The sequence below is a fragment of the Anastrepha ludens genome, chromosome 3, assembly GCF_028408465.1.
Source record: "Anastrepha ludens isolate Willacy chromosome 3, idAnaLude1.1, whole genome shotgun sequence".
Taxonomy (NCBI): Eukaryota; Metazoa; Arthropoda; class Insecta; order Diptera; family Tephritidae; genus Anastrepha; species Anastrepha ludens.
Genome location: NC_071499.1, coordinates 115,628,976 through 115,651,974, shown reverse-complemented (window position 1 = coordinate 115,651,974; position 22,999 = coordinate 115,628,976). Strand labels below are relative to the sequence as shown.

Genomic DNA, 22,999 nt, shown 5'->3' with positions numbered 1-22,999 from the left:
GTTTTTTTTCGAAGAATTTCGTTTTTTTTAATCTATCTGCCTTATTCAAAAACATATAATTGAAAATATTTTTTTAATTGGAAAATTTTCTAGAAAAATATAAAAAAAAAATTACAAAATATTGAATATTTGGAATATGTTGTCGAACTGTCAAAGCAGGGTGTACTGCTAAAATTTAAATTAAATCATTTAATTACATTTATTTATAGACATAAAGGTAGTCAGAGGCCATAAAAAATGATGATTTTCAATAACTTTGTTTGCTAGTCAGTTGCTTTATTTTACAAAAATGAAAACATAGAATTAATACATATGTACATTTCGACTTGACTTTACCACAATTAAAAAAAAAATTAATAATTATAAAAGTTGTCGCTGTTTGTGTAGACCCCGTTTCTCCAGAAGTCGCTTGCGGTGATCATCACAAGTCCTTGGAGATTCATTTAAAATTAATCGGACAAGAGAAATTAGTAATGAAATAGATAATCTTGTGCCTGAGCGAAGTTTTTTTTTTCAAAATGAACAATAGGTATGGCGGCCTCAAAAAATATTTTTCAGATTTTCGAGAAAAAAAAAAACTACAATGTTTAAAAAAATCAAACTTTTTAAAAAAACAAATCTTTTGATCAAATGAAATAATTTTCAGATTTTCGAGAAAAAAACCGACAATTGATTAAAAAAGTCGAAATTTTGAAAAAAAAAAAACATCCTTCGATCAGGCACGAGTTTTTATGTTTTTCAAAAGCAGTATAAATTTTATTGAAATCTACCAGCAGTAAATATATTAAAATACAAACGTCTTCAAAAATTCTTTATAACAATAATTTGTGATGAATTTATTTTAATATTATGATATACTTTCGCAGCCGCCGTAGCCGAATGGGTTGGTGCGTGATTACCATTCGGAATTCACAGAGAGAACGTCGGTTTGAATCTCGGTAAAACACCAAAATTAAGAAAAACATTTTTCTAATAGCGATCGCCCATCGGCAGACAATGGCAAACCTCCGAGTGTATTTCTGCCATGAAAAAGCTCCTCATAAAAATATCTGCCGTTCGGAGTCCGCTTGAAACTGTAGGTACGTCCATTTGTGGAACAACATCAACACCACACCAGAAATAGGAGGAGGAGCTCGGCCAAATACCCAAAAAGGGTGTACGCGCCAATTATATATACATATATTACTTTCGCAAATAGTTGAAGTATACATATAATTTTTTTTTTTAATGAAATTGAGGTTAGTTTAAGCGAGCCTGTTTAAACTTTCGCATGCATTTTTTGTAACTGTGTATTTAGAACAGTAATTTCAACTCATTTCAACAGACTTAAATCATTAACGAAAATATCCTATAAAAATCGTTAAACCCAGTGCTGACAATATGAACAAATGAGGATCATTTTCGCGTTCCCGCGACACTCGGTTCTACGTTACCGGAATGACCGGGATTTATATCCGTCCAAGGACTGTCACTCCAGCAGCATTCCCCGCGCACGGGAAATTTATATGCTGCTATAACTGCTACAACATGATCATTTTGATAAAATGGTATTGAGCCTATGCAGTGCATACAGGCAGTTGATTATTTTGAAATTTTTCAAAATGGTATCTTGTTTAAACAGAAAAAAAAAAAAAAAAAAATTGGCTGCTGGATTGACACATTTTTGGTCGGATATAAACCTGAATCAATAAGGCAATGATTTCAAACCACAGTTGAAGCGCGCTCATGTGCATTGGGTTTAAGGTCAATATCAAACTGTTAATGAAGTGCCCAATATAATCCCCGTTTCAGAATCTCAAAATTTATGCACTACAGTAATTACATTGAAAATCTATCGCTAGATGCCACGGAAAAAAACACTGCATTTACATAATAGTTTGAGCGACATGTGGTGAGGAACACGGCGCTTGTTTTTTATATATTAGATAAGTTTCCTTATACTCGATCAACTGCAGAGGTAGAACCGAAATTATAAAGATCAGAAATGTATCACCGGTGTTGAATTGGTTCCTACGGATAGATTTTCGATGTGATCACCAGTAATGCACTAGCAACCAACGCGTTAATAACATACCTCACCATTAATATAAGCAAAAAAAGTCTTTGCATACTATTTTATATTTTATGAAAAATCATATTAAGTCTAATTTAATGTTCTTATTTGGTCTCGTTTGCATAATTTTTCTAGAAATCAACATTTATGCAAAAGGTAAATTGTACAATCTTCTAGTGGAACAGTAACGCACCTTTTATGGTATGTTTATATAAATACTATGCTTATATATTTACAGGAATTACTAGCCTAGAATTTTCGCCATTGTCTACTCGGAAGAAGAGCACACAAATTGATTCTAGTTTTTCGCAACTTATCAACTTTATCTTAAATATATAGATATTTTAGGCTAACATTTTTCTTTCTTTTACTCCATGGCATAATCATCGCCGGCCTCACAATCACTGCTCTTATAAATTCCTGGTTGTTGATGCTGACGAGAAATGTCTGGTTGTTGACTAAGCCGTGAATGTTCGGCGTAGTGTTTTAGTGTACTTGTTGGTTTATAACAATTTTGTGTTGTAGCATTAAAATTCGACAATGGATTAAATGTGCTAAAAAATTCAGTTGTGCCATTCGTATCATTTCCAATGATAGAAGTCCCGCTGGTGACATCATCGTCGACTTGTTTACGTTTTAATATGGCTGAATGCATATCACGCGAACAACTCTGACCGCGTGATTGTGTTCGCTGCACCTGAAGTATAGGTTCATATTCATATAATTGTGTCATGTAAAATCGGTCCAAATCAGCCTTTTCATAGTTTTCTTTTAGGCGCGCAAAAGCATTGCTACACAGGAAAAATATTATAATTAATATTGCGAAACAGACATATGCATGTATAACAAAAAGAACTTACTTAAAGTTTATATTGTGTTTGTACATGAGATATGCCACGATAATCGTGAGGCATTTCTGCTCGCTGCCATTACAGTCAATCACTAAGATAGTGCCACCCGCTTGAAATGCTTTATTTATGAATTTCACCGCGCGATAGCAATTCGGCAGAACAGTTGTCAAATACGATTTTTCGCCAAAGTTCAAATCGATCGCCTCAAATTCTTTGCCAAATTTGAGTGATGTACAAGCCGGATGGTTAAAGTATTCGTAGGTGTCAAATGCATCAACAGTTGTATTGTCAGTGGAGAGTTTAAATACCGGCGACGGATAGTATAATTCCTGTATGTGCTTATCAATGATAATGATGTGTGTAAAGCCATGTGAGCGTAAATTTTCCTCATTCCAAACTATGAAATTTTTTGTTAGATAAATTCCTGGCATCACATTCTCCACAGCCAAATCGAGCGAGGAGAAAACAGTGCCCGAGGCGGTGGATGTTGGAAATTGTGTGAACGACTGTTCACATTGGTGTGATAAATTCTGTTGTTGTATACACGTTGTCTGCATTTCATGCGATAATTCTTGTTTTCGCTGCTGCATTGTTACATTCTGTGGTAATGTTGATGATGATGGTGTTGACGATGTTTGTTGCACTGCGTGTAACGCTAAACGTTGTTGTTGTTGATGAAGAGGCGTTGCGTTTACATTTGGACGGTTTCGATCATCTAAAAGCGAATCGTTGTTTGAAGGCGAATAGGACATCGTATCATAGCGATTAAATTCAACAGCAGACATATTGGAATTGCCCGGCAATGTCTGAGAAAAATGAAAGAAGAAAGTAATTATGATTATTATGAGATGTATATATATTAAGAAATTACGGTATGCTCCTACAGAAATCGTTCCGAGTTTTTTTAAATCATTAGTTTTGTTCAGTATCCAAAAAATATTGTTTACTTATAAAGCGTTCGAATACTCAAAAAACACTCGCAAGAGATATCAAATACGAGAGATTAGAGAATTGGACGCGCTGCGAGTGGGTGCGTTCGTGATCGAAATAATTGTTACGGATTATCACTGATGGTATCACAACGGAACTATGAGAGGTCTAAGTGTGTCATATTGACAGCCACCAGACCCACCGAGACCTACCTGGTTGGTTGGTTGGTTAAAGTGGTGATTCTCCCAGAATCAAATTAGCGCTTCCGCACCATTTTGTTGCCACATTCTCGTTACCAACTTGTTTAAAGGTTATTTACAGCATGACTATATCCAGTCTGTGCGGTTTAAGAACCTTATTAGGTTGTTGACGTCTAAGCCAGAAAGTTGTTCGAGATTCTCGAACAGCGGTTGGCCCAGGGTTAACATTATGTCCCTCCATAGGGCAGGGCATTCACAGAGGAAATGGAAGATTGTCTCCTTTATCTCCGGTTGTTTACAACTGTGACAGTATGTATTATGAGGGATACCCATTTTGGCTGCTTGTTCTCCGATATATGAAAAGCCAGTTATGACTGCCGTTAGTCCCCAGGCGTCCAGTCGTTTCATTCTTATTAATGCCGACGATTGCTTGAGGTTGAAGGTGTGCCATAACGTTCTGCTAATTTTGCATTTCGTCTGGTCTTTAAAATTGCATTCTTGACTGCATCTAATGGTGTGAATACCCATTCTGCAAGAACGGTATTCATGGCAGATCCCTCTCTTGCCAGTTCATCTGCTTTTTCGTTACCTTCAATATTCCGATGTCCCGGAACCCAGATTAAGTTAACTTTATGGTTTTCACTCAAGATGGTGAGGCTACTCCTGGTTTGTTCCACCACTTTAGAGGTTGTAGTAGCCGAACCCAGTTGCTGGATTGCAGCTTGGTTATCCGAAAGAATAGCGATAGTGCCCTTAAAAGAGAAATCTCTGATTAGTAGCCTACAGGCTTCCCCAATTGCCAGTACTTCTGCCTGGAAGACACTGCTGGTATTAGGGAGACACATAGATTTCTCAATTTTAAGTCTGTGAGAATGTATACCAGCTCCAACACCCCAGCCCATTTTACTGCCATCCGTATAGCCTGTAGTGTCGAAATTGTTTAGACAGAATCCCTTATTCCATTCTTCCTTAGATGGAAAGAGAGTTGCAAAGTTCGTATTGAACGTTACCGTCGGGACGATGTAGTCAGTTCTCGCCGATATTAACTGAGTTTGTCGCAATAATAGACTAGTGTGATCATAAGTTTTTTCTCTCCAGCGACACGCTTCATTTAGCCTAAATGCACTCATGGTTGCTGTCTTCTTAATATGTAGGTCTATTGGAATAACGTGTGTCAGTGCATTGAGAGGCTCTCTGGGACCATGATCTGATTGCAGCGACCGTTAATGCACAGGCTGATCTTTGTATTCTGCCGAGTAATTTGGCATTGTACTCTTTCCCTAGAGCTTTTCACCAAACTACCGAACCATACGATAAAAAAGGTCGTTCCCACGACAGTCGGTTCTACGTTACCGAAACGACCCGGATTTATATCCGGCAAAGGACTGTAACTTCACAGCATTCCCCGTATGTAAGTATGGGGAATGTTTATGCTACTACATAAAATAGGTCGTATAACCGTCTTATACAGCCATAATGTATACTTAGGTTGAAGACCCCATCTTCTTCCAAGCATACGTTTACAGGCATATAAAGCAATTTCTGCCTTCCTTTCCCGTTCTTCAACATTGAATTTCCAGCTTAGTTTGGAGTCAAGAATTACCCTTTGAGCTGGGTGATAGTCAGAGAGTTTGTCCGTTAATATTTGGTAGGGAGGGTATGGACCTACCTACGGATTATCACACATTTTTTTCAAATCGTGTTCGCAGTATCCATAAAAAAATATGGAAACTAGGAGAGCAAATTAACATTTCCATTTGAAGGGAAGTTGTAAAATTTTTGCCGCACAAATTTTTCCCAGCAAAGCGGTGCCTCAATTGGAAAGATCAGCAATGCTATGGGATATGTAAATGTGGCCGCCGTGGCCGAATGAGTTGGTGCATGACTACCATTCGGAATTCAGAGAGAGAACGTCGTTTTGAATCTCGGTGAAACACCAAAATTAAGAAACGAGTTTTTTCTAATAGCGGTCGCCCATCGGCAGACAATGGCAAACCTCTGAGTGTATTTTTGACATGAAAAAGCTCATCATAAAAAAATGTCTGCCGTTCGGAGTAGGCTTGAAACTGTAGGTCCCTCCATTTGTGGAACAACATCAAGACGCACACCACAAATAGGAGGAGCTCGGCCAAACACCCAAAGAGGATGTACGCGCCAATTATATATATATATATATACATATGTATATATATCTATACAATATATATATGTAAATGTGGCTGCATTTCTTTCTTATTAATAAAAAAAATAAACGAAATAAAAAAATAAAATTAATTTTGTTGATTGTTTTTGGGATATTTAATTTATTAAAGCTCTATCAGGTGTTAACCTGCAAATTTTTGTGAGAAAACGTCGGGAACCGTTAAAGAAGCCATGGGAAATTGTGTTAACATGCTTGAGTACCATAAAATAGTTTTGTTCATATTGTTATGTATATACAGGGTGCTTCATATCGCCATTACTTTTTAATACTTCTAAAACATTAAGAGAAATATTGTTTCCCGAATATTATTAATTTTATCAAAATAACCAAAATTAAAATTATTAATGGAACACGATTTAATTCATGCGACTGTCTCGGCTGGCTTCGCGGTAGCGCATCCTGTTAACCTAGTTTTCCCCAAGATCTTGGTAACTATTTTTGGCCTTATCTCACGAATAGCTTGCTCGATATTTGCTTTAAGGGCATAGATCTGAAATGCAATGCTCACATGCTAACAGTCCTTCGCCGCAACCCACAAAAAGTTTAACGACGTCAAATCGCAGCTCCGAGGTGGCCGATTAAATTATAATTTATTACGAATTATCACAAATTTCGTAAAATCGCGTGCACAATGTCCAAACAAGTTGGAAGCAAGGGGAAATCGGCATTTGAGGTGAAGTTGCAAATTCTCTTTGGACACATTTTTCTGCCAACAAAAATTTCCAAGCATAAAAAAAGCTGATGTAGCATATGGTTGCATTTTTGTCAACAAAACAACTGAGTCTGAAAAACAAGAAAAATTTACAAGTATGCATATAAGCATGAAGAGACCAGTATATTTTTATTCAAACAAGGCACCGTGAGAATAATAAGATACGTCGCGGATGAAAAAAGTGTGACACCGCTAATTTTATGTATTACATCTACTGATTTGGAGTCTTCAATGATTGTGCTCAATTCATAATGCGCTTGATCTCATTGCAGATGTCATACAATGCACGACCTTGTGTCACGAGAAATTATTGAGAAGAAAAACTAAGTTATTGACAGAATTAAAAAACACATTCATGCAAGAAAGCAAGCAATGGTCAAAACTAAACAACATTTTTTGCATCTTTTCCGGTTAAAAGCTACAATTAACACCACTTCCAGTGCAATTTTCTCTTTTTGTTTAACCTCGAATCACTTTGAACGCTTTCCTTCTGTCATACACAACACCTAAACGACATATCTCCAAACAAAGCACCAGCTACGAGGCCATACAATAATCCAAAGTCGCATATTGCTTTTAGTAGCTGCGTGAATATACACATAGTAGAAAAAGTCTGCGTTCACCTATGCATCTATTCTTTGCATTAGAAAAAGTTCAAAACAATAAATATTTGAGAATTTTTTTTAATGAGTTTTATTAAGTTCACTTAAACGTAACTATCACACATATTTCGCTACCAATAACAAAATCAAATTTAAAATGAGATCACATAAAAGTAAAAAGGCCATTCAAACTAAACGGAAAAAGTTTGCGTTCACTTCAATAATAATAAAATAAAAGGCTTAAGATCATAGAAATGTTTTAAAATTAATAGCTAGTTGGATATCCCCGCCTTTTTATGACTTCTAGGAGGCGTCTTTTCATTGATCCAACTAGGTTGGCTGTTATTTCTGGACTTATGGGTTCCCATTCCTCTTTAAGCGCGTTCTTAAGCATTTCCTTGCTAGTTATTGTACGCTCTCGTATTTTTTTTTCTAGAACGTCCCATAAGTGCTCAATGGGGTTAAGGTCAGGTGATTGTGGGGGTGTGCGAAGTTGTTTTGGAACATTATACAACAACCACAACCCAACAATCTCTGCTGTGTGTTTCGGGTCGTTGTCCTGTTGGAAAACAAATCTTTCACCGAGTCCCAGTTTGATTGCACTTTCTCTCAAATTCGTTTTTAAATATCGAGATAATCATGTCTGTTCATTATCGACTCAAAAAACTGCATATTTCCAACGCCCGAACTAGCCATACACCCCCATATCATGGCACCTCCTCCCCCATGCTTTACCGTAGGTACCAGATTTTGCTTTCCAAGTGCCGTTCCGTTTTTCCTCCAAATAATTTTACGACTTTTTATCCCGAAAATGCAAAACTTGCCCTCATCTGAAAAAATCACACTATTCCAAAACTCAGGTGGCTAGTTTACGTATTCCTTGGCGAAAGCCATCCGCTTAAGTCGATTTACTCGCGATATGAAGGGTTTTTTTCGGGCCACTCTGCCGTGAAATCCGATTCTTTTTCGAATTTTCCTTACTGTATCTGGATGTACTTTCTTTTGGTATTTTACTTCTATGTCTTTTGAAATTCGGCTTGCTGTTAGTCGTGGATTAGAATTCACAAGAATAGTTATGTTGCGTTCTTCTCTTTCCGTCAGTTTTTTTGGACGCCCAGAACGAGGCTTAGACTCCAAACAATTCGTTTGCTTGAAGTTGTTTATCACTCTTTGGACCGAGGAGTATTGCCTCCCAACAGTTTTCGCGATTTCTCGATAGCTCTTACTATTTCGCCACAAACTTACAATGATTTTCCTTTCACCAATATCTATTTCTTTTCGCCTTTGGTCCATAGTACCAAAAAATGTATTTCTAATATCAATTTTTCCCTCTTTAGATTTGTTCTTAACCGCGTCAACTACATGAATGATTTAAAATTTAATTTACCGTAATTGCCATGCAAATAATCGTCACTATTCGAAATGAACGCACACTTTTTCTGCTTAGCCTATTTAAGTAACTGTACTACAATCCCGTTATCTGAACACGACGCAGCTCAAACTCCAAAAAATTTTGTTCATAACCTCTATGAATAATTTTCTTTGAAATAAGTGAAAAGAAATAACTGAGAGTTTTAAGATAAACACGTTAAATTATTTTAATACTTTATAACAGTGGGTGAACGCAGACTTTTTCTACCATGTGTATGCATACTTTTCGCGCCTGACCGAGCTACTCACTGCATACAGAAGGGATTTATTAAACTAAACTATATACTTACCATGCCTTTTTACACAAAATGATTTATTTTTTAAACGTTTTTTTTCTTTCTTTCTATAATTTGCAGCTTAATTTTTAATTACTTTCGTCTTCCGCTACTTGTTTATTTAAGTTTTGTCCACTCGAAGCGTGTTTTATACGCGGCAAAAGAGGCGGCAAATGTGCGAAAACCCTGAATTTTGGAGGGTTAGTCGGCTGCTGTTCCGTTGTTTTTGCTTTCCCTCGGTTTCACTTGCTGCAGATCTGGCAAACAGCTTTCATTTGCCGTTGTACCACAAATAATAATATTCAACAATACAATATGACATAACTTCACTTCTTATGTTTGTCGACTTAAATTGCTTAGAAAAATATTTGTGAAAATCCCTTAATATCGCTATAAAAATGCAATTTGCAGCACATAACAAAATCTACACATAGAGGAAGCGGAGAACTGAAATGAAAAATCGCGATACAAAAAAAACAAAAAAAAGATACCAGCAGTGTTGCATAGAAATATTTAGTGTTGCCCTATCATGTGATTCAAAGGTTTAGAGTTCGGTACTCAAATGCAGTATAAGTCAAAATAGAAAAAGAACACCTATTAACTCATAATACGTTCACATATGCAGCTATAAATCCACCAAATTTATCTACCCATTCACATATGGTAGATTACCTGCAAAATTGACAATCAGCTGTCAATACTACTTTGAGAGGTTTTTCTTCATGGAAATTATTTTGGTGGAATATTCGGTATTTTTGGTTTCTTTAATTATTATTAACGATTTGAAGAAAATACAAGGATAAGGAATAGATAATTTAATTGCACAATTGGCTGCTAATAATAAACAGTTGGAGGAAATCCATATGCGACGTTTACTGAAAAACTTATGGCAGCAATGTGCATGGGATATTCTATATTACATTTCATAATAAGTAAAAGGAGAACAAAACGTTTATGGACACACGCTTTTTTCTGTAAAATGAATCCATAATTAATAATATTTTACAAAAATGTTATTAGAATTATGTTTACATACCTGTTTCCTTTGCCGGCATCCATATCATTTAGTTTTTATTTTGAAGTTTCTCCTTACATTCGTAATAATAATTATCGATAACACAGAAAACACAGGGTTGTATGTCAAAAAGTATGGTTATTATCTAGGATTATTTTATAATCTCAGATTTCGGGAGAGAAATTTTGTATGGGAAATCGCGCTTTTTAATTACGGATTTTGAGTTAAGCGCGAAAAAGTAGATCATCTACTTATATGTGAACGTATTATAATACATCATTTGTTATTTTTTTATGTGATGGCAAAATGCACGCTAGTTGCAGTTATTTTTCAATTCTACCTTGCTTAACATGACACTTTTTAGAATTTTTTTAATAGATAATTTAGGTCGATTTATGCAATCTTTTCGTTCTTCCTCAGAGCGAATTTTTCTTGAAAAGAAAATCTAAAATTACAGAACGGAGGAAGAATGCAAAATTGTGTGGCCGTTAAATCTCTTTCGATATAAGTTTTAAATGGTGTAGTTTCTATAATACTCAAATCTCTTTATTATCCCCGCTCAAAATTGTTGAACCCTTAAACAGAAAACGTCGTCTGTAGAGCGATATTGGTACTGACCAAGTTTTCTTACTGTGCAATCCAAAACAGCACGAAAAAAAATTATATATCTGCAGAATAATAATTTAATCCCCACCAAAGTATTAATAAACCCAATAGGGGTATCAACATCATGGTTATAATTTATTGATTTACAATTCTATTTTATTCGAATAGCAGTTGTAATATTAAAAATAAAAATTAATGAGATAAGTACCAGAGATAGATAATTACAAATTGCAATTTAAAACCACTTTAGGACTAGATCCGGAATCTAATAGGATTGATTTCGTATGAATTTGGAATATGAAAGATGTTTGCCAATTCAAAAATGAGAAGTTCGAACCGAATGTAAATCCCATTCGAGCTGGCAGTCAGTTTTTCTGTTGATACCTCCATTATTTGTATTTGCATAGATTTTAAATACAGATATAACCACTTTTTTTTTGATAAAATGAGGAATTTTTTTGGGGCTGCGATTGTCAGCGATATCAGAGAGCAAAATAAAATGGAGAAAATAAAAAGACAAATGCTTGAATGACCATAGCAAACCACTAAGCTTTGTGATGCATTGTAAGTAAGTATTTCTTAATGAAAATTTTATAAAGAAGTAATGTAATCGCTTAAGCCACCAGTAAAGAAGAAAATAATGAATAATTTATTTAATTTAATGCACAAATTTAGTATCGATTGCTGCTCTACTTTTACATTATCTTCTTTGATATAACATTTGATTATGTCTGGATTAGGTTAGGTTAAGTAAGGTTAGCCTGGTAGGCAAAAAGCCAAGCCAGATTGAAACCGATCTCTATGAATACCGAAAGTAGACATCATGTAGGATGTCAGCGCTTTTGGTGAATCTAAGCAGCGCTGGGAGATCCGCTTTTGAGACGTCCTCCAGACCTTCAAACAATGTGGCTTCCAGGCATTTTAAACGCGTTTTTGATAATGCCGGACAAACGCACAGAAGGTGTTCTAAAGTTCCTCAACATTCTCTCTGCATTTCCTGCATTTGTCCGTGTTAGCAATCCCTATCTTGTACGCATTTGCAGCCAATAGATTATTACCTGTTGGCATGCCTATAATAGTTCTGCATTCCTTTCGCGAGAGCATAAGTACGAATTGACTTTTGCTGTGTTGCATGTGGTTAGATTAATCCACCTAGCTTCCACTCGCCTTTTCAGGTAGTCGTCCATTTCATTGTATTTATGTCTAGATTAGTCTCTATAAATTCCAAACAACGATGCACTTTTAGTGCATTCTTAATTTTTTATTTTGTATGCTGAACCAAGAAATTAAAAAAATCGTACTAATTTCGCTAACTAATACCTCTTCGGATGTATTCAAAAAGAATTTTCCGATAAATAAAAATCGATAGGATTACTGAACAAGATTAAACAACTACCATCAACCCGATTGATTCAATTCCGATTGACTATTTACACACATATATGGCAACGCTGGTACAACGGCTGATTGATTTTTCTCTTTACATTCTCTTCCGATTTCACTGGCAGAGAATCACCGGAGAACGTTGCTGTATATTATACTTTAAAGTTCTCTGTTCACTGGCATTCGAGAAGATGGCTGATAAGCGAAAAAACAAAAAATCGGTGAGCAATATTTCTACTTTTAGTAAAATAATGAATAAAAAATATAGTTATATATACACAGAAAGAAGAGATTGCACGGGAATTCGACTTGCCCGAAAGAAAGTCGAAAATCGCCACTATTATGAAACAGGATGGTCAGGCATATTGCATATGTCGAACTTCGGATTGTTCACGTTTCATGATGTAAGCTCTAATTTATCAATACCAATATTAAATGTTAATGTGCTGGCGGTATCTATTATAGCGGCTGTGATGGTTGTGAGGAGTGGTATCATGGTGACTGCATCAATATCACCGAGAAAGAGGCCAAACACATTAGGCACTATTACTGCCAGCGTTGCAAAGAGGAAGACCCAAGCCTGCAAACTGTTTTCCGAGTGGTGCCAGTGGACAAGACTGCGGCGCCTAGTGGCGCTACTGGCGTTAATGACGCGGACAAACGTAAAAAGTCCAAAGAACAAGTAGCAGCTCGTGAGAGCAGTACAGGATCTGGAACAATTGGTGCGAACAAACAATTGTCCAATAGCTGCGGTAATTGTGAAGGGTGTCGCGCGCCAAACTGCGGAATTTGCGAATCGTGCCGCGTACGTGTTGGTGGTCATAAACCAAGATGTGAAATGCGTGTGTGCCAGGCACCGTCAATAGCATCACAACAACAACAATCCCAATCACAACAAACAAATTCTCTTCCAGCGCCCACTCAAGCAGCCAGTCGTCACAAACGTAAAGAAAAACCTGCAAAAGAACGGTCACGGAAATGGAAACGTTCTCTAAGCCCGGAGGTATTCATTAATCCAGATTTGGAGGGCGTGCGTCAATGCTATGGACCTCGTTGTAAACATAATGCAAGACCTCAATCAAAGTATTGTAGCGACGAGTGCGGTATTAATTTGGCGACCAATCGCATTTTCCAGGTAAGGTTGAAATAAATTTCAGCTGCACTAAATCTTAAGTAAATTCAATGATTATTATGTTCAGTTGCTAATAGTCCAGCTAATAATTTTTTGGTAAGAAATTCCATATAAACTAATTTCACTACCCCTTCGGTTAACTCCCTCTCTTAACCTCTCAACGAAACTTATTATTATTTCTTCTTTTTTTTTTGTAATATAGGTACTGCCACAACGTGTCCAAGAATGGAATCTGTCCAGTTGCCGCGCTGAAGAAGAGAACAAAAAGCAACTAGACCAGATACGTTCTAAGCAAGCGGTGGTGCGATTTGCATTAGCCGAACTGGACAAGCGGCACATGGAATTGGATATGATTGTGGAACGTGCCAAGCACAGCACCCTGGATCCGAATCGTACACAAGATAACAATGACATCGAAGATGAGCAATCGATGTATTGCATTACATGTGGTCACGAGATACACTCACGTACTGCAATCAAGCACATGGAGAAATGTTTTAATAAATATGAGTCCCAAGCGTCTTTCGGCAGTATTTTTAAGACACGCATTGACGGCAATTCCATGTTCTGTGACTTTTTTAATCCGGCTAGCAAAACGTACTGTAAGCGTTTGCGCGTTCTTTGTCCTGAACACTGTAAAGATCCAAAAATTAGTGACAGTGACGTATGCGGTTGTCCACTGGTAGCTAATGTCTTCAAGCCGACCGGTGAATTTTGTCGTGCACCCAAAAAGAGTTGTTTCAAGCACTACGTTTGGGAGAAGATACGACGCGCTGAAATCGATTTAGAACGAGTACGTCAGTGGCTAAAAATGGACGAGTTGCTCGAGCAAGAAAGGCACATACGCCATCTTATGGCTTCACGTGCCGGCGTATTAGGTCTTATGCTGCATTCCACCTATAATCACGAAGTAATGGAAGAACTATGCCGGCAGCAATATTTTAATAGTGCAGGATCGACATCAGAAGACCTGGTAAATAATAGTTAAGTTTATTTGTAAAATATGAGAAAATTACCGAAATTATTATGCAAGATTATTTTAAATGTATAGTCGTAAGAAAAACAAACCAAACAAACAAAAAAACAACACTTTTTGCAAAAACATTGTATTTAACAAAAAAAAAAAAAAAATTGTGGGTAACAATATATTCGGATTGCATCGATTTTTAAACCGAATGCAAGTACATTTAAAATATAAACATTTGTAATTTTTCTGCTAGTTTTATTTTTTAAAGCAATACTCGTACTTTTCAATATGTTAGAACTAACGCTGAATTTAGATGTAATATTGCTAAGATTTTTAATCATCACATCTACATATGTATACAGTGTGAAATACGTAGGTGCATCCTTATTTTTTTCGCCTCTATAAACTACATACAAATTTAGTAATTTCAAAGCCGGCTATCAAGCTTTATACCCCATTACATAAGGCAAACGCTCCATTTGTGTCCACAGGTTTGTGCGCACCGCCTCGAAACAAGGTGTTGAGTCTACATAGATTGTCTCGTGGCGACGTGCAAGATATTCATTTACAGCTAGTTCGTTACGGGTGAAATATGTCATCTATTTTAATATAGAAAATAGTAAAATTATTTTAATGCCAAAACTTTGTTAAATTCGAATTATATTCAACGAGTAGATGGTAAAAAGATACTATCTAGCACCTAAATATGTATATGGTATGTGATAACTGTTGTTTTCTCATTCTCACCTCTTGCTCTATGTACTCGCAGGTATTTTGTGGGCATCCCAAATCGGGTCTTGAAACTAAGCGTCGCATTGCTATTAATTCGGGGCATTGCAAGTACACTACTTTGTTGGGTGGGATTTTGAATTTTTCAAACATTTCAGTGAATTCCTCAACATTGCGTGGATAATTTATCAGAACCCAACCCTGACGTAAGGCATCCATTTGTATTAAACGTTGCTGTATGATTTTACATAAAGCAGCTGATTTATCCTTTGCCACATCATCGGCGAATGCTCTATGCAGCATTTGGGTTAAATTGTCGTTGCGAAAGAAAGTTGCATAAATCAATTGTTCGGCGTCAACTAAAAAAAAAATTATGTTATTTGTTATATTTCACTTTGATGCAGTACTTAAAAACAACCATAACATTCGGGTCTACGTTAGTTGTTGTTGTTGTAGCAGCACGTACATTTTTCATAAATGTTTTAGGAATGAGCGACCGAATGTAAATCCTTGACCGAACGTAAATACTTGCCTTTGCGGTAACGTAGAACCGACAGTCATGGGAATGGAGAGTTTTTACTTCGTATAACATAAAATGGGAATATTTTATGATGTTACAATAACAACAACACGGACACTTACTATAAATTAGATTGAAATGTTTTGCCATAGCAATTGCTTGAGTTTTGCGACCGGAACCGCTTCGCCCGAATACTACTATACGATGGTGAAAGTGTCGAGGCAGTTGGTAATAGTCTAAGGAGTATTTAAAAAAAACATTTCATACGCCTTTAATCTATTTATCCTGCCTTTTACTTACCGATTTTACTGCCGGTATAGCTAGCTTTTAGGCATTTATGATAAAATTCGTCGGCGATTCGTCGAATATTTGTGGCGATCCAATGTTGTGGATTGGTCGGGCGGATAAGACCGATTTCAGACATCAAGCGCTGTAATCAAAATTATTTGTCTCCTTATTTTACTCCTATATGTATGTAGGCTTGTATTGCTTTTTACCGTTACAATTTCAATTATTTTATGTTTCTCGAAATATACCATCAATTCAGCAGAATATTCAGCTATTGCTAATTTATTTATGGGGGAAAACATATTCCTTTTTGTTAATTCGTAATAGTTATTCAAAATAAAAGGAAAATTAAATTAATTGCAAAAAGAAGTTAAACAGATACGAATGTAAGTGTGACAAACGAAAATATTTACTGAATACTTCTTCAGTTTCAAATCAGTGAAGAAAATCTACAATTGTGATTGGAAAGTAGACAAATTTTCAATTTGGAATTTTAAATATATATATATATACCGGCAGCCTAGTCACCTACCCTGTGAGAAATGAAAATAGATTACAAGCGGCAGGCTAATCACTAGAGCTGTGATAGTCATGAAAAATAAAAGGCCAAAATATGCATGCAAAAATGCATGAAAAACTCTGGAATATGCACGAAAAAATGCAATAAAAGACAAAATATGTATGAAAACATGCAAAAAAAAGCCCAAAATAATATTCGAAAATCTCTCAAAAAATACCGAAAAAACAAAAAAGGTAGTTTGTTTTCTCCTGGGCTAGTAAACATTTTTATTTTAGTTAGCCAGATACTTATAGTAATTCATTGTTGCAAGTCAAAACAAGATGTTGTTTCAGACTATCGAATGAGAAACACCGCCGTTTTTCAGTTAAAATTGACTTGTAGGTTGAGAAGGAACGTTCTACATCCACCGATATAGCAACAACAAATTTAAAAAATGTTATTTCACATGGTGTCAACGCTGTTATATATCCATTTGAATCACTAGCTCGTGAATCTCCATTCAAAACACCATTTATTTCAAGCAAAGAACTATATCCAACATTCCGAGATAACACTTCTTCGAACTTCTTCAAAAAACGGCCGTCGGTCATTGTGCCTAAGATAGAATGGACTTTTTCATACAGCTCTATACACTTTTTCAATTCAAGTCCTTTCGCTTCTAATATTTTGATCTTGTCTGCGATGAACATGAAGTTAGCTTTTATGAATGCCAAATCTTGTCGAATATTGGACGCTCTAAACGCTTTTTTTGCATCTCGAATACATTCCGAATCTGCATCATCCAAATAATGATTGTAGCCAACGTACTTTGACGAAGGTAGGCTTTACTTTTGTTATCAACAAATTTACTTCATGGAACTCTGAACGAATAAATTCCACCAATCGATGCAATCCATGGGCAAAACATATAACGTGTAGCAGTTTTGGGAATAAAACTTGAAGAGACTTCATTGCCGAAATCATATATACAGCAGCATCGGTAGTAACGAGCATAACATTTTCATATTGAATCCCTCCAATACAAAAGAAACGCAAAGAAAAAATTCAAAATTGAGTTGTTTTTCGAGTGTTTCGGAAAAGACTTACCTTTAGGCCATAAAAGAAACAATGATTCAGTAAAAAATGTTGCGATCGTGTTGGCGTTGCATTTGTCTAATTCTTTAACGTTCAACAAATAACGCGCGCTCATTTTCATTATCCAATATGCCAAAAACAAAATTCGCAACTGATCTTTTTTCAATATCCGTTGTTTCATCCAGAGTAACCCAAATATGTTTTCCATCAGCTTTTAAACGCAATTTTTCAATCGATTTTTCATACAAATGTGGCACATAATTACGACAAAGTGTACTTTGATCTGGAACTGATTGTGAAGTGGATTTTTATTTTGTCGCCTCATTGGAGAAAGCAAATAAAAAAATTTGAAACAGATGGACGCATAAAATGTTATAGATCTGTTCTTTTAACGAAAGTTTAGCTGCGAATTATTTTTCTTTATATTTGGTTAGAGGAATGATTTAAATTTCTTAAAATTACTCAAAAAATACGCAAACATGCATTCTAAATCGAAATATGCTTTAATGGACTAAACATGCAAAATATGCATGCAACATGCATCTGCATGACTCGCAGCTCTACTAATCGACTAATAGATTGTTGTTTTTTTTTTTTTTTTGGAATTTGAGATGTGTTTGACGGGATTTTACATCCACAAAAAGCCAGGGTGTTCAACGTTTGGTATTGAAAATACCTATTTTCGGTATGCAAAACTAAGTGCTCTGGTGCATCAAAGTTTTGAGAGTGACATTATTTAAAAGGAAAGGTTAGCAGCACTAAGAAATGAAATAAAAGACTTAAAGACTTCGTTGTTTTTAAATATGGAAACGAGGTCCGTGTATGAATCAAAAAAGCTGTAATTTGTTCTGATGTGATTAAGGAGTGGACAGTTAAAGATTCTGTAAACGTAAGAGTTAATTTCACCGCACATACAAAGATCAGTGTTATTGGCCCCTATTTTGTGCAAATATACGTTGTCATAAGTACATCCTACTAGTATTCTATTTACTATTTTGATAATTTTGACATCAAAGGAAGCTTTATGGACTAATAGATTAAAGCAGCAGACTAATCACCTACACTGTCAGAAATCAAAATAAATTAACGAAACCAACGCAAGACTGAGTCTTGTCGAGGCCCTATGCTCCCGAGAGCAGTGAACAAGGAAAAAAAATATATATATGGGACTATTCTATCCATAGATTCACATATACCGTCTGTTTAATAGAAGCTGCCTGCCATAATTTCGAAACTAATTGACAATTACAGTAAAATGTATAGTCTCCACCATTAGCTATAATGGCTTCACATCATAATATTTACAAACTTCGCTATAAAATAAAGTAAAATCTTTGTTTTAACTCACTTTTATTCTTGACCGCCGATACAAGCATCCCCGAACAAGAACAAGAGCCAAAGTGAATTAAGATTTAGATTGAGAACCGTGAGAGAATTATGCTGTCATATAACGATCTACGTGCCATGCGAACTTAGCATAATGCGCGCGCTTATGGTGCGTTTTGCGAAATTAAAAGTTTTATTGAGTCGCTTACGTTCATGATTCCTGTGCTGCTGTATCATCCTGTGCTGCTCGCTTACAATAAAGTTTTTCGCAACGAGAACCTAAACCAACATATGTTTCTTTCTATTTTTTGCTGATAAGAACATATCTCATACGTTTGGGATTATCTATGTTATCTATGGTTTGGGTGATGCAGAATTTGCTAAAATACTTTAATATAGTGAAATATTAGGCTTGCAAAATGGCATTGATACCGTCTGTAACACGTCTTACTTCATCCATTATACGTATTTTAGGCTGCAATCCAGGTCACATGACACTGCAAGGCACAAATACATATCTGTTGGGCACTGGCACAAGGTAGAAGAAAATATGTGCATATTCATACTAATTACATATATATCTTTAAATTTTTCTATTTTGCAAGACGCCTTTTGATAGATACCGGCGATGTAGACATACCAGACTATATCGAACATTTGCACGAAGTTCTAAAGCAAGAACAGGCAAAATTAAGCACCATAATATTGACACATTGGCATCACGATCATGTGGGTGGCGTGAAGGATGTGGTAAAGACGTGTGCTGCTGATGGTAGGTTTTGTAATCAAATTGTATTTGCATTTACTTAATTGAAAATTAGGTTTGCTGCATATTATATATATATATATATATATAATTGCGCGTACACCCTTTTGGGGGCTTGGCCGAGCTCCTCCTCCTATTTGTGGCGTGCGTCTTAATGTTGTTCCTCAAATGGAGGGACCTACAGTTTCAAGCCGACTCCGAACGGCAGATATTTTATGAGGAGCCTTTTCATGGCAGAAATACACTCGGAGGTTTGCCATTGCCTGCCGAGGGGCGACCGCTATTAGAATTTTTGTTTCTTATTTTTTGGTGTTTCACCGAGATTCGAACTTACGTTCCCTTTCTGAATTCCGAATGGTAGTCATGCACCAACCCATTCGGCTACGGCGGCCGCCTGTATATTTTGCTTTTAAGATATATACACACATTCCCAGATTTAGTTCTTTTCCATTGCTTCATCCCCAGATTGTCGGGTTTTTAAATTCCCACGAACAGATGCGTTGGATGTGTGCCCAGAGATCCCCGTTGATATTAAGGTGCATGCTTTGCAGGATGAACAAGAACTAAGTGTAGATGGTGCGAAAGTGAAAGTAAGGCATACCCCTGGGCATACAACAGATCATGTTGTTTTGACCACAGACGATGGTATACTTTTTAGTGGCGATTGTATTTTAGGTAAGACATAAAACAAATAGGAATTGTCATTATTTGTATGGTAAATGATTATAGGCGAGGGTACTGCTGTATTTGAAGAATTATATGACTATATGAAAAGTTTGCATAAAATATTGGAAATGAAACCTAAGGTCATTTATCCGGCACATGGCAATATTATCGAGGTAATTATGATACAACTTAAAGGGGTTTTGAATCTTTATCTCTTTATGTTATATTTCTGCAGCAACCAATGAGTAAAATTCAGTTCTACATCAGCCATCGAAATCAGCGCGAAGAGCAAATTATAGATTTCTTCAATCGCCATCCTAATAAACCTCTACAAGCTATGGATGTAGTACGTGATGTATACAAAGAAACACCCGAACAATTATGGTCTGCTGCTGCTTACAATGTTGGACATCACCTTGAGAAACTGCAGCGTGAAGGAAAATTGAAGTTAATAACAAGAAGCGATGAAAAATATTACGAATATCAAAAGAGCAGTGCTTTATAATGTGATTAAAGTGTAAATAGGGAGTGGGTTCGAGATTTACTATTTTTATAAGTATAATATGAAAAATGCATATGTGATTTGTACAAATATTACCACGTATATACATTATTTCTAAACAACTTTAATCGCTGAAGTACATATTTAAACATTTTCACACAACTAATTAGTTTCTGGCTGGAAGTTGATAGTGTCATCTTTAAAGTTATGCACATCCTCATACCAAATGTCATCTGCTGATCCGGTTAACGCCTCTAGCTCTTCTTCAAAAGTTGTTGGGAAAGGTGGTGCTGTTTTATGTTTTCGTAGCGGCAAAATTGTGTCATAAATGTACACAATACCGTTGGTAGGTCCAGGTATGGCACTGCCTTGGACCCACATGACATTGTATTTTGTATTGATGCGCCAGATACGCATACCTTTCGCTACACGCCAGCGGTTACCCATATGTCCTGGCATTTTTGTGCCTGGCCAAACTCGTCCTTTCTCTCCACCACCACCTATATTACCAGGACGACGATGCGTTTTCGTTACACCGTGTGATGCGGGCATACCCTTGAACCCATGACGTTTCACCACACCTTGAAATCCGTGATCGACACTGTAAAGATTGTATGAATTAATTTATTTATCTATAAACCTTCAAATTTAATGGGTAACACCACCCTGAAATTAAAAAAAAAAGGATTTTTTTTTTTTTTTTTTTAAAGGACATTTTCGTGATTATATCTTTATATGTTTTCAATAAATTATTAGATACTCGTATGTTATGATTATGATTAACGCCAGAGAGCAAATATTTTTTTTATTTTCTTTTGCATTTGTAAAATTCATTTTTCGAATCGGTTCATAACTCGAAAAAGTTTTCAACCGATATACTTAAAATCTTCTACATCCCGATCTCCTTAAATACATTCTTCATTGAGTGGAGTGGAATTTTTCGGTTAATTAGTTTAAAAATTTTTAATAATTTTTCTTTAACTATTTTCTCAAAAAAGAGGTAATATTATCAAAAAAGCTTCATTTAGCTGTTTCAGATAAAAGTTACCGCACCTATTCTCGCCCATCATGAAGGAATGTTGTGAACAACTCATGCGCAGCCATGCATCTCCACTAATCTACTTTTTTGTAATATATTTTTAGAATTTCGTTACGTTTAAGTTTTATAAAAGAATAAAATAAATACATATTTCCAACTGCGTAATTTTCATGATATCAGGGTGGTCTTACTCTTTAATATCATGACACTTACGTTTTTCCCCGAACATCAACAAAATCGCCTACTCTGAAATGAGCCACATTCAGGGGTGTGCCAGCTGATATCGCTGCCTCCGGAGAAACTATAAAGCGCGCCAGATTGCGTTTTGGCATCACACCAGAATCACGAAACAGTCCGCAATACTCTTTGGTTAGTGTTGAAGGGTCGACTGATTCGGCACCCACCATGAGGCAACCATATTTACTAAGATTGGCTACATTAGGTCGATGTGCTGGCTGATATTCATGTGGTGGTATGTAGCGTATGACATGGTTGTCAACAATTTGCAATAACGTGGTGCGTATACGTTCGCCATTTTTTAGCCAAAGCGGATATTGTCCAATTTTTCGTGCAATAAGACCACAACGGCGGACTTTCTCATGCCATGGCAGACGCTCAAATCGCTCAGTTTTTATTAAAGCCGATTGATCATAGGAAGGTGTACCCTTTATAAGCGCTGGTGGACCGTATTTATCTTTTATCACTTCTTTGAGAAATGCTTTGTTTTCTGGTGTTACAGTTGTGTCACGAGCCTTGAGTATGAAATATGCAAGGGAACAATATTTATTTACACGATAGCAAAATGTATACCAATGTTTTCCTTACCAATCTTTCTTTGCGCACAAACCAGTAGGGGTTCCTTAGACGAGGCCTCGTTAAATGTCCTTTTTCGCGCACTTGTGTAACCACAACTGGACTTAGTCTAGATGGAATTAAGAGTAGAATTTGAGGTTAGATCTCAAGAGTGTATTTTCATATTACAGAGCTAAAATATGTCTAAACATTTACCGCAATTTGTTAAGATCAATAATAAGTGTACGTAGCATTTTAATTCTAAAATAAAATACCGATTGAACTTATTTTTTATTCATTTATTAATGTTTTCTATTCGCACCAGATGACCGATAGCGCAATCACATTTGGCCTTGCCAGACTTAATTTTCAGAATACGACAAAGCGGTAAAGTTATAATACGTTCACATATAAGTA

General features: G+C 36.1%; 5 protein-coding genes across 10 annotated transcripts; 2 read left to right on the top strand and 3 right to left on the bottom strand.

Moving 5' to 3' along the window:
• Positions 1–2,081: 2,081 nt before the first annotated feature.
• Positions 2,082–9,725, bottom strand: LOC128858856 (uncharacterized). Of its 4 annotated transcripts, none has more exons than XM_054095390.1 (3): positions 9,273–9,725; positions 2,914–3,710; positions 2,082–2,844 (listed from the first exon to the last, which is right to left on the bottom strand). In XM_054095390.1, exons 1-3 carry the CDS (start codon positions 9,273–9,275, stop codon positions 2,421–2,423), a joined length of 1,224 nt encoding a protein of 407 aa, XP_053951365.1. In that variant the 5' UTR covers positions 9,276–9,725; the 3' UTR covers positions 2,082–2,420. The 4 variants fall into 4 exon arrangements, with proteins under 4 accessions (XP_053951365.1, XP_053951366.1, XP_053951363.1 ...); XM_054095391.1 differs by having other exon boundaries at positions 9,355–9,725; XM_054095388.1 differs by lacking the exon at positions 9,273–9,725 and adding an exon at positions 8,939–8,965.
• Positions 9,726–12,372: 2,647 nt separating this feature from the next.
• Positions 12,373–14,544, top strand: LOC128858854 (CXXC-type zinc finger protein 1-like). Its single transcript, XM_054095385.1, has 4 exons — positions 12,373–12,482; positions 12,544–12,665; positions 12,727–13,396; positions 13,596–14,544. The coding sequence occupies exons 1-4, from the start codon at positions 12,453–12,455 to the stop codon at positions 14,379–14,381; spliced, it is 1,608 nt and encodes a 535-aa protein (XP_053951360.1). The 5' UTR covers positions 12,373–12,452; the 3' UTR covers positions 14,382–14,544.
• Positions 14,537–18,018, bottom strand: LOC128858858 (adenylate kinase 8). Of its 3 annotated transcripts, XM_054095394.1 has the most exons (6): positions 17,954–18,018; positions 16,107–16,174; positions 15,910–16,039; positions 15,732–15,845; positions 15,108–15,448; positions 14,537–14,959 (listed from the first exon to the last, which is right to left on the bottom strand). In XM_054095394.1, the coding sequence occupies exons 1-6, from the start codon at positions 17,970–17,972 to the stop codon at positions 14,801–14,803; spliced, it is 831 nt and encodes a 276-aa protein (XP_053951369.1). In that variant the 5' UTR covers positions 17,973–18,018; the 3' UTR covers positions 14,537–14,800. The 3 variants fall into 3 exon arrangements, with proteins under 3 accessions (XP_053951369.1, XP_053951370.1, XP_053951368.1); XM_054095395.1 differs by lacking the exons at positions 16,107–16,174; positions 17,954–18,018 and adding an exon at positions 17,504–17,853; XM_054095393.1 differs by lacking the exon at positions 17,954–18,018 and having other exon boundaries at positions 16,107–17,147.
• Positions 18,019–19,074: 1,056 nt separating this feature from the next.
• Positions 19,075–20,846, top strand: LOC128858853 (beta-lactamase-like protein 2 homolog). Its single transcript, XM_054095384.1, has 5 exons — positions 19,075–19,355; positions 19,423–19,589; positions 20,049–20,258; positions 20,313–20,422; positions 20,485–20,846. Exons 1-5 carry the CDS (start codon positions 19,237–19,239, stop codon positions 20,752–20,754), a joined length of 876 nt encoding a protein of 291 aa, XP_053951359.1. The 5' UTR covers positions 19,075–19,236; the 3' UTR covers positions 20,755–20,846.
• Positions 20,829–22,946, bottom strand: LOC128858852 (39S ribosomal protein L3, mitochondrial). The gene is made up of 4 exons (XM_054095383.1): positions 22,799–22,946; positions 22,616–22,712; positions 22,004–22,542; positions 20,829–21,352 (listed from the first exon to the last, which is right to left on the bottom strand). Exons 1-4 carry the CDS (start codon positions 22,834–22,836, stop codon positions 20,914–20,916), a joined length of 1,113 nt encoding a protein of 370 aa, XP_053951358.1. The 5' UTR covers positions 22,837–22,946; the 3' UTR covers positions 20,829–20,913.
• Between the last annotated feature and the right edge of the window lie 53 nt (positions 22,947–22,999).